Source organism: Haliotis cracherodii, unplaced genomic scaffold, assembly GCF_022045235.1.
Source record: "Haliotis cracherodii isolate W230 unplaced genomic scaffold, xgHalCrac1.p SCAF_3, whole genome shotgun sequence".
NCBI classification, from domain to species: domain Eukaryota; kingdom Metazoa; phylum Mollusca; class Gastropoda; order Lepetellida; family Haliotidae; genus Haliotis; species Haliotis cracherodii.
The window spans coordinates 43142362-43157610 of NW_027266286.1; the positions used below are offsets into that span (position 1 = coordinate 43142362).

Sequence of the window (15249 nt, forward strand, 5' to 3'; positions counted from 1 at the left end):
TATACGTTCGCCTTTATAGAAACACTGGTTAGTCTCACACTGAATATACAGACGACTATTTTATTTCAAAGGAATGTGAAAAAGCTTATCCAGATATGTTCAAAGCTTAGAATAATATTAATAAACAAAGCAGGTAAACTAAATATAATTATCAAGCAAGCTGATTGATCAGGTGATAAACGAAACTTTGTAAAATGTGGTGGAATGAGGATTAACCACAAAGCCATTGAAAACATAATAGCTTTTGACGAGCGTACTTGTGAAAAGAGCAATTGCTCAAAACCTTTTTATAATTAAACATCATGATAGTGCTGTGAGAGATATGTGTCACCTTGTGACAGTTGGGGTTCGAACCACCTTGGAGCAATGGATCGGAAAGTGAAAAACGCAACTGTGCACACTGCACCGAAACACGATCACTGTTGCTGGACACATGTTGCACGTGAAAAGCTAGATCACAGGTTCTTTGAAAGCAAACACGAAAATGGTCATACGTCACTTGTTCAATATGCCAAGACTCGACCAAGCCAGCAGGAACCAAGCGATCGGAATGCTGCAAGAAGGGACAACTCAATTGATCGTCGCCAGACGTGTTGACGTCCATCCATGCACGATAACTCGACTGCTGCATCGTTTCAACCTTTTGTACCTTTTGGTTCTTTTGGGACCCGTCAACGCCGCTGTGTTTTGGAAAGGTGTCGCTTTGGAGGAGGCGGTACAATGCTTTGGGAAGTACCATCAGTTTTCGTTCCCACAGTTGGTGGTTATTATGTGAATAATACCCTTCGCCTAGCACTATTGCCATTACTGGCTCAACATGGCGCCCTACACCAGCGTGTTTTCCAGCATGACAATGCACGTCCACAAGGTTCATGGGAGACTTTCTGACCAGGAACAACATTCTGCCATGTCACAGGACATGAATCCAATTGAACACTTGTGGGACGAGCTTTGACGGAGGGTTGGAACTCAACAGCAACCGCCTCAGACAGTGGCAGAGTTGACACAGTCCCTACAAAATCAGGGGTTATCGGGTAGCCTGGTGGTTAAAGCGTTCGCTCGTCACTCCGACGACTCGTGTTCGATTCCCGTCATGGGTACAATGTGTGAAGCTTTTCTGGTGTCCCCCGTCATGATATTGCTGAAATATTGCTAATAGCGGCGTAAAACGATACCCACTCACCCCTACAACATCACTGGCAGAACATTCAACGACGTTTCCTGAGTTGTCAGTCCATGTCTCGGCGACTACAGGCATTCGTCAGTGGACAAGGTGGACATACTCGCTATTGATCCTAGGTGGTCCCGGCTTCGTTCTGAGCCTCTGTGACGTCACCCACGAGCGTGTTTCTTCCGGACTTTATTGCTAACGTTTCATGTGATGTGTGTGTTTGTCATTTTGGTTGGTTTCATTTGGTTTTCTTTCACTGTAATAAAATACACACCTTCTGAACACTTAATTGCGTTTTCAATGGCTTTGAGTATATATGGAACATGGTATAGAGACATAATTTACAACATAAACTTTACATGTTATACTTGATAAGTGCAAATACGCACTGATCTTATACCTGCGAATAATGGTATATGCTGCAACAATCTGAAACACTAGCTTGTGTGTTAGTCTCTATAGGCGTTAATGTATGGATCATCTCTACTGACCGAGTTGACGTAGGACGGTCCTTCACTTCTGTTTATGTGACCGTAGCTATGCTCGTCACCGTCTTCACTTGCATTACGTTGTATTCCATTGTAGATATTTCTTTCAACATCATGGCTGAGGCCAGAATATGTGTTGGTGGTGCCACTGGTGGGAATAAGGTCATGTTCTCCCTGGGGTCCATTAGTGATGCTCTGCACACCATAATGAACTGACGTTTCAGTCTCAGGTGAATTACCGTGCGAGTTCCTGGATAGCTTGTTTACCATGCTGCAGCAATAGACGTTTTGCATACGATCATTGTATAATATTTACAAGGTTTCATATTGACTTCATAGCCAAGTGCCATAATATCACACTTATAAATCAAACAGTTTGTTGTACTTACATATATATGATGAGCGCCACGATGATGAGACCCATGATACCACACATCACTGCTAAGGGTAAAACAATACTTCCATTGTCTGAAACGAGATACATGAAGCCTTTAACGTGAAGATTTCTGCTTTTGTCTGTGCCTTCATTGCACAACTTGGGCTCACAAACACACGAGCGGGCGCGTGTATACACACACACACACACGTGCATGCACACTCTTACACGAAATTATTTCAATATTTCGTATAACAATGTCATTGGTTGTCGTTATTACATGTACATATAGATACCTGTGTGTGTTGATGACAGGGCTGTAGAGGTAAGGGATGTCATTGTGTCGGTTGATCCCTGAGCAGTAGTATAGGTAGTTGTTTCAGTCAATTTAGTGATGCCGTTGGATATCCGTAGCGTTGTGAGTATTGACGTAGTTAGTGAATCTGTATGGTAAATGAAACATAATGAGTGATTTCCTCTGTAGTAAGTAAGCATGGCCGTCGTGGGGATTCTTGAAAAGAATACATGAGGTTCCCAGAAACCGTCGCCGTTCTTAATTATAAGAGGCGACCAATGGATCGGGTCAGTCAGGCCCGGTGACTTGGTTGATTGTGTATCGTATCTACGTACCCTGATGGCGTGAATGGTTGCTCACAAATAACAATCACTGGATTGTCTGGTTCAGTTTCGATTATTTACAAACCGTCATCGTATAACTGCAATAATAGTGCGGCAAACAAACACACACAGAGCAAATCAAACTATTTCTCGACCTCTTAACAGAATAGGAACAATAGATAGGGATAGAAGTCAAGTTCTCGTCAATAATTAAACATGGGACAAGTCATTTAATTCAGTCAGGCTCTCTGATTACACCTTCTAGAGTTGTGCTGTACTGATGTTTTAACGTATTGTACAGGACAGTGTTTGTAAGCTATTACATGTTCTAGTAATTAGATACAGACAAGAAAACTCAAGGTAATAACACTGTTGCCATCGACCACACTAGTTTTGTCAAATGCGTGTCATCACTAATGTTCATACTCATACGTATACCCAAACAAATACAATGGTAATCCAACTGATCACCGTTGACCAGGCTCATGAAACATCGTCATCAGGTGACACTCACCTATAGAAGTCAAAGGTGTACTTGTTGTTGCTGCAGTGGTCAGTGTATCCAAAGTACTCGGACTGGTTGTACCTTGTGAACGTGATGGCTGTTGTGTTGGCGTGGATGATGGGGTGGTTGATACATCTAATGTATGTCGCCTGGAAGTTACGTTCATTTGACCTGAAGCTGTGAGCAATCATTTCTGTAGCATTATCTAGTTCTGAGTTCCGTGTTGATTTGAAATAAGTGATGCGACTTCTGGACACAAAGGGAAACTAGCTGACCATAGAGTCGTAGGTCACGTCATGTATTTACTGAGGAACTTGGTACCATACAAATAACTGTGAATACAGTATAATATATGTTGAAACCTACTGCATACCAGTCACGTCATCATATTTTCTTGGTATATTACGGAATTTTTTTAAAAGATGGTTTCTTTTCATTATGGCTACACTCTACTTTTCCTTTGATGAAACCAGCAGTTCTGGAGAGGCTCTCACAATTGTATTTTTCAATATAATACATTGAACAAATCAGAAACTATGTATGTTTTATTGTCAGGATAGATTGGTTCATGAAAGGAACTTTATCATTAAATTAATCACACTGAACTGACTGAAGGTAGATTGAAATAATTACGGAAAGCGATGCAACATTCAAATCAAGACCGACAGATTCTATTTGTTAATTTATTGATAAATTGATGGTTATCAAATAAGGAGACACGTGAAAAGATAAATTTGATTATACTCTCATACATACCAGAAACACGTATCCATACATTTGACCCATTCTGATCATGGTTATCATAGACTATTACTGTTTCGGCAGCTGTTCCCGGTAATAGCCTGTTGTATTGGTCTACGTTCACGCTTGTCCAGTGTTGTCTCCCGTCACCTGAGATGTTAAGCATCCCTGCCTTCATCCGCTCTTCTACCAATGTTACTCGTATATCCTGCCCTGTGATCCTCTTAACGCAGCTGCTGTTCACACCGACACTGTCAGGGAAGCCCGGGGAATGGAGGTACACCGACCCGTTTACTGTTGTGCTGACTGAACTACACATATCCATACTTCCTGAAACACAACGCATATAACAAGTAGAACAACTTACATGTTAGTATTGAGATTAGTGACATATTGTATCATAACAACTTGCTCCCATGCTGCTTGATTTCGTTTTGGCGCCCGGTGGATCAAGGCTGAAGCTGAAACACTCATGAATCACTGGAAATGGTATAGCATTATCACCAGGGTCACACTCAGGTCATGATGCAGGGGACAGTTGACATGCAGTTCTAGTCAGTTGGCATGCAGTTCTAGTCAGTTGCCATGAGCGTCTAGTCAGGCTCTAGTCAGGAAGTTTAAGTAGTTTGCAGTATCCTTTGGGTGTTAATTACAAAACATATACTATGATTGATGGCAATGGTGGTGAAAGATGTGATGAAAGCAGTCCAGTATTTGTACGCGTTTGTTGTTTTGTTATGTCATAAATCACAAACAGAAGTCGGTGCAATTTAACGCTTACTAGGTAACAAAATATGGTACTCATACACGTGTAACCTTGACATGTCAAGATGTATTAATGAATATTGTAACGAACAATATAATGATAAGGAAGATAATTTTTGGATGTCAACTTCTTTATCATGAGGAACGCAACATTTTCGGAGTATATGCTTACTCCTTCACCAGGTGAATAATAATAATAATAATAATTATGATGATGATGATGATGATGATGATGAAACTAGAAATGTGATGATGAGAAATAATCGACACAATAGATGCACAAAGCCTCAATTAAATATGTGGCTGATCACGATAAGTTCGATATTGTCCCATGTGACTTAATGTTCATATCCTAAAAGCCTGACTCGATGGATGTTTTAAATGTAATTACATTTTTGCCTCAATCAGTTGTGAAATTGTGGTGGTAGCCTCAAGGAACTACACGCTCACCTCGAGATGTGAAGTCACGGACGACGACGATACAATCTAAACATGCATAACCAGTAACAGTTATCGCATGGTGCATAATACGTTGAACCGCGAATCCTTGATAACACAAGTGTTAATTCTCTGCAGAAAATATACACTTGTTTGTTCCGTTTACTGACTTGCAATACATGTGCGTGTTCTGTATGTCAGTTATATGTTGTCATGTTCCGATCTCCAAGCAGACACACCGTTCACGAGGCCATGGAGGTAGTCCATCATAAGGCTCATCAGTAAGTCTTGCAATGACATCAACAAGCTACAGACGATATACACTGGTCTTCTTTGTTGCGTTAACTTTATTTTTCAAAACATATTTGTGTGTTGTACGTCAGTTACGCATTGTCATGTTGAGATCGAACCACCAATCTTCCGCTCACCAGGCAGACGCTCTATCCCTAGACCTTGGAGGCAGTCCGTCATAAAGTTCATGAGTCAGTCTTGCAATGACATTAACTAACATTCGTTCACTAGTCTTAATCTATTCATGCAGTGTCTCATAGCAAACTTAAGAATCTATCAGCTGTTTGTTTGTTGTTTAACGCCACACTCAGTAATACACACAACGGCGATCCGCAATTACTCTAGTCTGGACCGTGAGTGACATCATGAGCATCGATCTACGCAACTGGGATACGATGGCCTACATCAGCCATGTCCGCGAGTCTCAACTCTCTTTCTAGAAGCATTGATTGCTGAAGACCATTTATAACCCGTATCTTCAAGAGAGCTCTCAATTGTAATATAAACGTGGGTGAACTGGATTTATCGCCGCCTTAAATAATATTTCAATTATATCACAGGGTATCAGCCTGATGTGGTGGGAAAGCTCGACGCAATACAGGTCTTGGGAGTTTACCACTTTGGTGTAACCCACGAGCACTGGTATTGTACAAAGGAAACTAGAAACAATCATAGAAGATCATACGTTCACAGGTTTCTGACACTCAAATTGCAACAGAATCACCCATGACCTCTTATCACAATATATATTTTAAAACCAGACTGGAAGATGAAAAACTCAAATGCACAACATTACCCTAATCTCTCTCCATCTGTTTTCACATGGATAGAGACAGGTAGTTTATTTTCCATTTGTATCAACACGTACAAATTGAACGCATACATTCTTCCGATCCTTGCGACTTGTATGGGTGTTAAGTTATTCTACTCCAATAATCACCTTGGGGTAAATACATGTATGGATGTATTGTGTGATGTGCTAACAATAGGAAGGATTGCTAAGAACGAGGTGAGATGCTGTGCACGTCCAGATCGAATGTCCATGAATGGCAGACACATAATGTGACATATCAACGATTGATAGACAACAGAATATACCTTTTGTCATGAAAGTATCATTTTGTTTTCTTCTAAAATTCACATATGCATTTATGACTACTGGGTTTAATATCTACAATCATACATGGGTTTTTTATTGAATCAGTAACTCATTATTAAAAGCAAACCATGCTAATTATGTCACTTTGACCAGATACTAAATTTACGTCTCACCTTTGATACAGGTGTAATTTACTTCAGCAGCAGCATCTGTAAAGTTACAGTTTGTTTGGGGTGTTGCGGTCATGACTTCACGGCATGACTGTTTCCCATTACAGTTGACGATCAGCCAATTTTGGCTGCTGGTGTGGATCTTACGACACGACTCAGCAGATTTCAGGCGACATGTCGCATTGTCTCCATCCCCATACGCCTCTTGCTCGACATGTATCCATTCACGGACAGAACACTGAAGCCGTACTGTAAAGACTCTCGACAACCCCTCTATACATCTGTTCCCAGTTCTGGTGTCACCTTTGAATAAATTATAACTCGTTCAAATATACTTCGCTACATAAGATCTAAACGTTTTTACTACAGTCGCAGGTAACTGCCGTGTACAAAAGCTGTAATCATTAATTATCAAATAAAACACTAATGTGAAATCATATTATGGGAATACACAATATGCAGCTGTTGAGTGGTTTATTAAATTAGTTATGTATTATGCTTAGTAAATCAGTAAACGAATCCCGTTGTACTTTACATAAGTGCTGCACGACTGACATTTCTAAGTCTGATATTGCCTATTACATTATCCCGTAAAAATTGTAATGATCTCGAAAATATATAACCTATCAGGAATCCAAGGATCGCATTTGCGCAAATAAAGTATTAACTCTATCTCCACATCTAATACATCGTTTGAAGTACTAGTATATACATGCTGTTTGATACCCCTTTCTGTTTCCTAGATACATAGTGCAGCAACACTGGTAAATGTGAATGCTTGTGCGCTGTTACATTCAGAGACATCAAGGGGGCTGAACGTTTGAGGTTTTGTATTGTTGTATACATGTACTTTCAGTCACATCAAATCACAGGTACCAAGATCATATCGCAACCGCTGTCGCAATTTCTGGGTCTTATTCTACGATTCATAAACAAACGAACAGGATTGCCACTTTTATTATATTGAAATCTGATGAAAATATACATCGTAGTTGCCAAAATGAACAATGCAACCCATACTCAAGTAAACAAACCAAATGAACGTATATCTGTCTTTTACTCACCGTGAACAGCCAATAGAAAATACACGCAAAGCACAAGTGCTCTTTCAGCATGCATAGCTGTTAAATCTCAGTCCTCAGGAGCACACTACGTCCTTTTTGTATGTCCATGGATACACAACACGCCGACTCTATTCAGGCATTACATGTCGTTAAACTGTTGTGCTCAGTATGTAGCAAGTCGCCTGTAGGAATGTCCCACACATTCGCAACTGAATCACAGGCAATGTCTACAACTTTGGAAGGTTCAAGTCAGCACGGAATCACTCCTGAGACATCTTCAATGTGTTAATACCCGTCCCCATGAATCATCCGGGTATACAGGAACACCTGACACCTGAGTCTTACACATATCACACAGGCGAAAAGTAAGTTTTTCAGTGTAAGCTGAAAAATGAAATATAATAACCAGGACAATGTAAATACGAACCCAAAAGCCTCACCAGGTAGCTTAGAATTGCTGATAGCAAATATGCATGGGTAAACTCAACTTCTGACATGACATAACAAAACAACACGGACCTACTAATAATGGACTGCTTTCACCACCATTGCCATGGAACAGGGAAGTAAAATGACTGTAAACATGTATGTTTAATGGAGCGTACATGTAACTATATATATATAGCACACTATCCTTTTCTCGTCAGCCAGGTCTTCTCTTGCTATACAGCATGACTCACATATTGACTCACGCCTGTATTGTAAAATGGAGATAACTTCCCATATGTGTCACTGCGACATCATGTTAAGCGCGTAACAATAATCTAAATACTCGAGGATTGGTGTGTGTTTGTTTTGGGGCTGATGGATAAAACATATTATAAATCATCTTCAGTGGGAGAGTAATATAAGACCGATGATGGCCGGAAAACATAAGAACTATGACTCTCTGAGGTGAGTAAGCGTTAGGCTTACTGAATATATTGACGAAAAACTGGAAGTTTAGGAAGTTATTTCGACAGTTTTTACGATACATCAAATGTTTGCAATAGTGCTTGATACCAGCCTTGTGTTCGGATGTTTAAGCAGTTTAAATGTCTGACATTGACACAACGGGCATATACATGTATACTGAACAACAAAAGCTCCCATGACATTGAATAAGATTTAATGCAAAGTTATGTTGTTGTTTTTTAAACAATTTCGGTTTGCAACAGATACAAGACTCCTGTAAGTTTTCAAATGGTTTAATTTGCCATACTGACTTCAGAAAATGAGTGATTTCATAAACAAATGAACAGGACAAAATGTCAATTTACAAATCAATAGCGTATGTGTCCACTTCTGGTTGCGATGCAAGCAACACATCTTCGTCTCATGGAATGGACCAGGCGCGCTGTGGGATATCTGTCCATATCTGCTGGAGCATGTTTCGAAGTTCCTGGAGTGTCTGCGGAACACGTGGTTCTCGTCGAAGGCGCCGATCCATTTCATCCCACATGTGCTCGATTGGTGAGAGATCAGGGGGGCGAGCTGGCCAGGTTGAAGAGAATCCTGAACAAGTCGAGCAATATGAGGCCGGGCGTTGTCATATTGAAATGTAATGTCTGGGCCATGACGACGCAAAAACGGTAGAACAACAGGGTCAATGATCTCGTCACGGTAGTGCTGTCATTGAGATTTCCCTCTACCACTATCAAACAGGTCCTCTGTCTTGCTGTAATCCCACCCCATGCCATAATGCTGCCGCCCTCGAACCATTCTTCTTCCATAACAAAACGATTGAAGTAACATTCACCTCGACGTAGGTACACACGAATCCGTCCATCGCTTTGGCTGAGGTGAAAACGAGACTCGTCAGTGAATAGAACTTGTCCCCACTGCATGGCCTTCTAGGGTAGACGCTGTCTACACCACTGTAGACGTGCTTGACGGTGGTTTCCTGTCAAAATGGGACGTCTGGCGGGTCTTCTGGCGACAATCCCTGCACATCTGAGGTGGTGACGTACGGTTTGTGAAGATATTCGTCGAAGGCCAGGGATGCTTCTTGCAGTCACTGTTGCTGGCTGGAATCGATTTCGTAGGTGTATTGTTCGAATCAAGTTGTCTTGTCATTTATTGGTTACGCATGGCCTGCCACTCCGAGGATGATCTCTGACTGCATTCGTCTGTACCATAACGCTGCCGTGTTGTTGAGTATATATATATATATATATATATACATATACAAGTCATCTGAGAGGATGACTTTAGAATGATGGCAGGCGTTATTTCACATCTAAGATAACTTAAATAGAATAAATTTGTGGTATATCTATTATGTAACTACAAATATATACAAACATGATTACCTCAATTGTTAGCAATATAAAAAAAACATTATCAGTGTATGAGAAATGCTTGTGACAGCTTTCAGCAGTTGTGATGTATACATGGGTTCAGACATAGGTTATTGTGGTGACATATGTCCATTGTAAACAATCTTTAATATTGCTAAGTTTGATTTCCTAGATTTCCGTAAAAATATGACAGTGTGTTCCAAATTTGTTTGACTGCGATGGTACCGCGTGTAAGTATACATAACAAGTGGAACAAGACAATGTTGACTTTCTGACAAGTGTTGCTGGATTGAAGGTATTCAGGGCAATATTGCAATAGAACACATTGTGACATTTGAGGGCAAAAGCAGGACATAACACAACGTTCGTAACATACTGCATAATGTATTAAGAGTACCAATTGTCACAGAGCTACATGTATATATCATACCAGGAAAATGTTGGCCATGCATTTACATATCAATGTATTCTTGAAGAAAGGTATTGTTTTGTGTCACAATTAATTTTCTACATATGTTGCTCATTTGCTTTTGAACACCATGTCTGTCACCAATTTAGCATTCTTTATTGCGTATCAAGTTACTTATCACTTATAACATTGACGCAACAGTGTGAATGATGTAGATAGTTTCCCTCATCGGCATGAATACAGATAAGTCCACGAGGAGGCGATGTCTTAGCGTTTACATGGGTTATACCCCGAGACGTGGGATCCGAGTGGCCTTACCGTCTTAACCTCTCACCATCACTAATTAATAGTGATTTAAAAACACACGATTATCATATATACAAGGGATTATGGAAATGTCGCTTATATTTCCATGCCTATTTTAGCCTGTCGGTGCAGACCCCTGCCTACAACACACGTTTTATGTCATTTTCTTCTCTCATCATATTAGATGACAGACAAAAATAACATTGATTCATCATTGACATAATGGGTTTCATGTGAAAGTAAACGTTCACGTATACTTTAAATATACCTATCTAAGACCTGTCTAACGTTACGATCTGCAGTCGAATTGATAACAAAAAACATGCTGGATTATGAACAAAGATGTTTCAATGAAAATTGATTTTTTATTTCGAAAGGGAGTGTTTTGTACATTGTAGGCAATGCTTAATCATGTTAAGTTACATTTTCATGATTTCTGTAAAAATGTGATTGTAGTCTTTTTAAATTTGTTTTACTTCGATGGAATCGTGTCCAAGTATACAACATAAATCGAACAGGATAATTTTGACTTTCTGACAAGTGTTACATGTAATGCAACATTGCCATAAAACACATTGTGACATTTACAGGAAAAGCGCTAGCATGACACTACACAGAGAGAAAGTTCGCAACAGATGGCATGATCGTATGCATAGTATGCTATCATGCAGGAAAATGTGGGCAATGTATTTACATGTCAGTGTAAACGTGACTTAAGGAAAAATATTGTTTTTATATTGTGCTTGTAGCCACCTGGTATTAATTTAGAAGTCTTTAATTCGTAAATAACAAGTTACATATCTGGCCACAAATCCTTAACAAGATGACGCAACTGTGTGAATTATGTAGTTAGTTTTCCCCATCAGCATGGATACAGTTAAGACCACGAACACCCGGTGTTTTATCGTTGACATGGTCAGTTAGACCCCGAGACGCGGGGTCCGAGTGGCCTTACCTTCTATACCATGGCTAAGATCCCAAGCATTTAAACAATGTCTTTTTAACATTATTTTGATGATTCTCATAGATATTCAAAACGTCTTTATAATCCAAAACTGGCTCCAACAGGAGATATCGCTAGGATTAGATCAAGCGATATCTACACTGTAGATATCGCTGCAATGAAATTACATCACAATGCATTGCAGACCATTGTGACGTCACTGGTTACCATGACGTCACAATCAAATGACATCACTAATGGTTCTGCTACTGAAGCTGTTTGCAGTACTTTTTACACTGAAGACACTGCAAATTACTGTCTACAAATTGAAAAAGTTGAAAGAATGATGTTGGATGATAAATAAAATCTCACCCTCGTGTCTTTTGATATCAACACTCGTTGATAAAAGTGGCAAAAATCCTCGGCAAGCCTCGGAATTTTTCCACTTTTATCAACTCGTGTTGATATATTTGATATCAAAATACACTCGGGTGAGATTCTCTATATGTTTGACAACCTACGTTCGTTACATGTACAGATTTTGAAATGTACAAAACGCATACTCTCCCATTTATTCTATCCTATTTTTCTAAAATATCAGTGACAAAATTCATGTCCATTACAATTCCCTATTTTGACTTGTACCGTTATGTTTCGTGTATTTTTTTCGAGGTAAGCAGTTGTGTTGCCTTTGTATGTGCCTGGTGCCACGGTAGGGGCAGGATACGACTACCTTTTCACAAACACCTGGTATCATCACCACTTGATAGAGATTCATAAACACTAATGATATAGTCGGAATCATACCATGCAGATTTATTATTATTATTATTATTATAATATTATTATTATGATATATAATGAAAATGTTTATTCAATTATTTCCATGTCTTTGATAGCCTTTCGATGCAGACACCTGCCAGCGACACACATTTGATGTCGCATTTGTTCTGATATCAAATTAGATGGCAGAGGTTTATAAACATTTCATGACAGAGACATATCTGTTCCATGTGAAAGTAATGTAATATTTGCATATAGTTATTACAGTTGGTTGGTTGGTTTGTTGCAATATTCCAGCTATATGACGGCGGTCGTAAATAATTGAGTCTGGACCAGAGAATCCAGTGATTGACATCATGAGCATCGATCCACGCATTTTGGGATCGATGACATGCATCAACAAAGTCAGCGAGGCTGACCACCCGATCCCGTTAGTTGCCTTTTACGACAAGCATATTCACCTTTCACGGCAAGCATGGGTTGCTGAAGACCTATTCTATCCCGGAATCTTCACGGGTCTAGTTATTACAGACTTATCAATGAACTGTAACTAATGTTATATTTGGGATAATACTTTCTTAGTAAAGTACAGATTCTAGTACTTTTTTGGGTTGAGTCTCGTCCGGGATTCGAACCCACACCTGCCAGGGTGAGGCACCTAATCACCAGCACACAGAGTCAGCGATCTAACCCACTCAGCCACCGAAGCTTCCACAAAAATGGAAGTCCGACAACTGGTAGTCTAGATCACGTACTTTGAGTACCCCCCTGACAAGTGTAAATTGGCACGGCTCCCATGTCCGAAAGCTATGATTATACAATGCCATTTAGAAAGTAGTCAAATGTAACTAATGTTATATTTGGGATAACACTTTCTTAGTAAAGTACAGATTCTAGTACTTATTTGGGTTGAGTCCCGTCCGGGATTCGAACCCACACCTGCCAGGGTGAGGCACCTAATCGCCAGCACACAGAGTCAGCGATCTAACCCACTCAGCCACCGAGGCTTCCACAAAAATGGAAGTCCGACAACTGGTAGTCTAGATCATGTACTTTGAGTACCCCCCTGGCAGGTGTGGGTTCGAATCCCGGACGGGACTCAACCCAAAAAAGTACTAGAATCTGTACTTTACTAAGAAAGTGTTATCCCAAATATAACATTAGTTACATTTGACCACTTTCTAAATGGCATTGTATATTCTTATCTATGAACTGTCTAACGTCATGACATGTAGTTGAATTAATAACTAAAAAATATCGGATGATGAACAAAGATAATCATTGGAATATGAATATTTTATTTCGGAAGGAATGTAAAAACGCATAACCACATGTGTTCAAAGCCTAGAGTAATAATAATTAAAAACAAAGCAGAAAAACTAAATATATTTTTCAAACATGCTGATTGATCAGTTGATACATGAAATATTGTTAAGTGTTATGGAACAAGGATTTACTGGAATGTGTATAATATGGAACAAATATGGAACACAATTTCAAACTTTAGAGAAATAATTGCCAAAATAAAGTGTATATGTATACGTTCGCCTTTATAGAAACACCGGTTAGTCTCACACTGAATATACAGACGACTATTTTATTTCAAAGGAATGTGAAAAAGCATTACCAGATATGTTCAAGGCTTAGAATAATATTAATTAATAAACAAAGCAGGTAAACTAAATACAATTATCAAGCAAGCTTATTGATCAGGTGATAAACGAAACTTTGTAAAATAGGGCGGAATGAGGATTTACCACAAAGCCATTGAAAACACAATTATAGCTTTTGATGAGCGTACTTGTAAAAAGAGAAATTGCCCAAAACCTTTTAAAACATCATGATAGTTCTGTGAGAGATATGTGTCCCCTTGTGACAATTCGGGTTCGAAACACCTTGGAGCAATGAATCAGAAAGTGAAAAACGCAACTGTGCACACTGCACCGAAACACAATCACTGTTGCTGGACACATGCTGCACGTGAAAAGCTAGATCCCAGGTTCTTTAAAAGCACACACGAAAATGGTCATCGGTCACTTGTTCAATATGCCAAGACTCGATCGGAATGCTTTCAAGAAGGGGCAACTCAAGTGATCGTCGCCAGACGTGTTAACGTCCATCCATGCATGATAACTCGACTGTGTCATCGTTTCAACCTTTTGTACCTTTTGATAATTTTGGGACCCGTCAACGCCGCTGTGTTTTGGAAAGATGTCAAGGTTCACGGGAGACTTTCTGACCATCAACAACATCCTGCCATGTCACCTGTCATGAATTCAATTCAACACTGGGACGAGCTTTGACGGAGGGTTGTAACTCAACAGCAACCGCCTCAGACAGTGCGAGAGTTAACACAGTCCCTACAACATCAGGGGCGGTCGGGTAGCCCGGTGGCTAAGGCGTTCGGTCGTCACGCCTAAGACCCAGGTTCGATTCCCGACATTGGTACAATGTGTGAAGCCCTTTTCTGGTGTCCCCCGTCATGATATTGCTGGAATATTGCTAAAAGCGGCGTAAAACCCTACTCACTCACCCCCACAACATCACTGGCAGAACATTCAACAACGTTTCCTGAGTTGTCAGTTCATGCCTAAGCGACTACAGGAATACGTCAGTAGACATGGTGGACATGTCCGCCATTGATCCTGGGTGGTCCCGGCTTCGTTCTGAGCCTCTGGGACGTCATCCACGAGCGTGTTTCTTACGGACTTTATTGCTAACATTTCATGTGATGGGTGTGTTTGTCATTTTGGTTGGTTTCATTTGGGTGTTTTTTTCACTGTCATAAAATACACACCTTCTG

The 15249-nt window shown here is 40.0% G+C and overlaps 1 protein-coding gene across 1 annotated transcript; it reads right to left on the bottom strand.

The window, feature by feature from the left end:
• Positions 1-1579: 1579 nt before the first annotated feature.
• On the bottom strand, positions 1580-8114 carry LOC139475783 (uncharacterized). Its single transcript, XM_071258990.1, has 7 exons — positions 7727-8114; positions 6666-6965; positions 3915-4229; positions 3168-3335; positions 2332-2478; positions 2049-2127; positions 1580-1930 (listed from the first exon to the last, which is right to left on the bottom strand). Exons 1-7 carry the CDS (start codon positions 7779-7781, stop codon positions 1621-1623), a joined length of 1374 nt encoding a protein of 457 aa, XP_071115091.1. The 5' UTR covers positions 7782-8114; the 3' UTR covers positions 1580-1620.
• Between the last annotated feature and the right edge of the window lie 7135 nt (positions 8115-15249).

Coding starts and splice junctions, on each gene's coding strand:
- LOC139475783 (XM_071258990.1), bottom strand. CDS start 7,781: ATGCATGCTGAAAGAGCACTTGTGCTTTGCGTGTATTTTCTATTGGCT. Junction 4,230..6,665: donor AAATTACACCTGTATCAAAG/GTGAGACGTAAA, acceptor GTTGTGTTTCAG/GAAGTATGGATATGTGTAGT. Junction 1,931..2,048: donor GTGGCGCTCATCATATATAT/GTAAGTACAACA, acceptor CTATTGCTGCAG/CATGGTAAACAAGCTATCCA.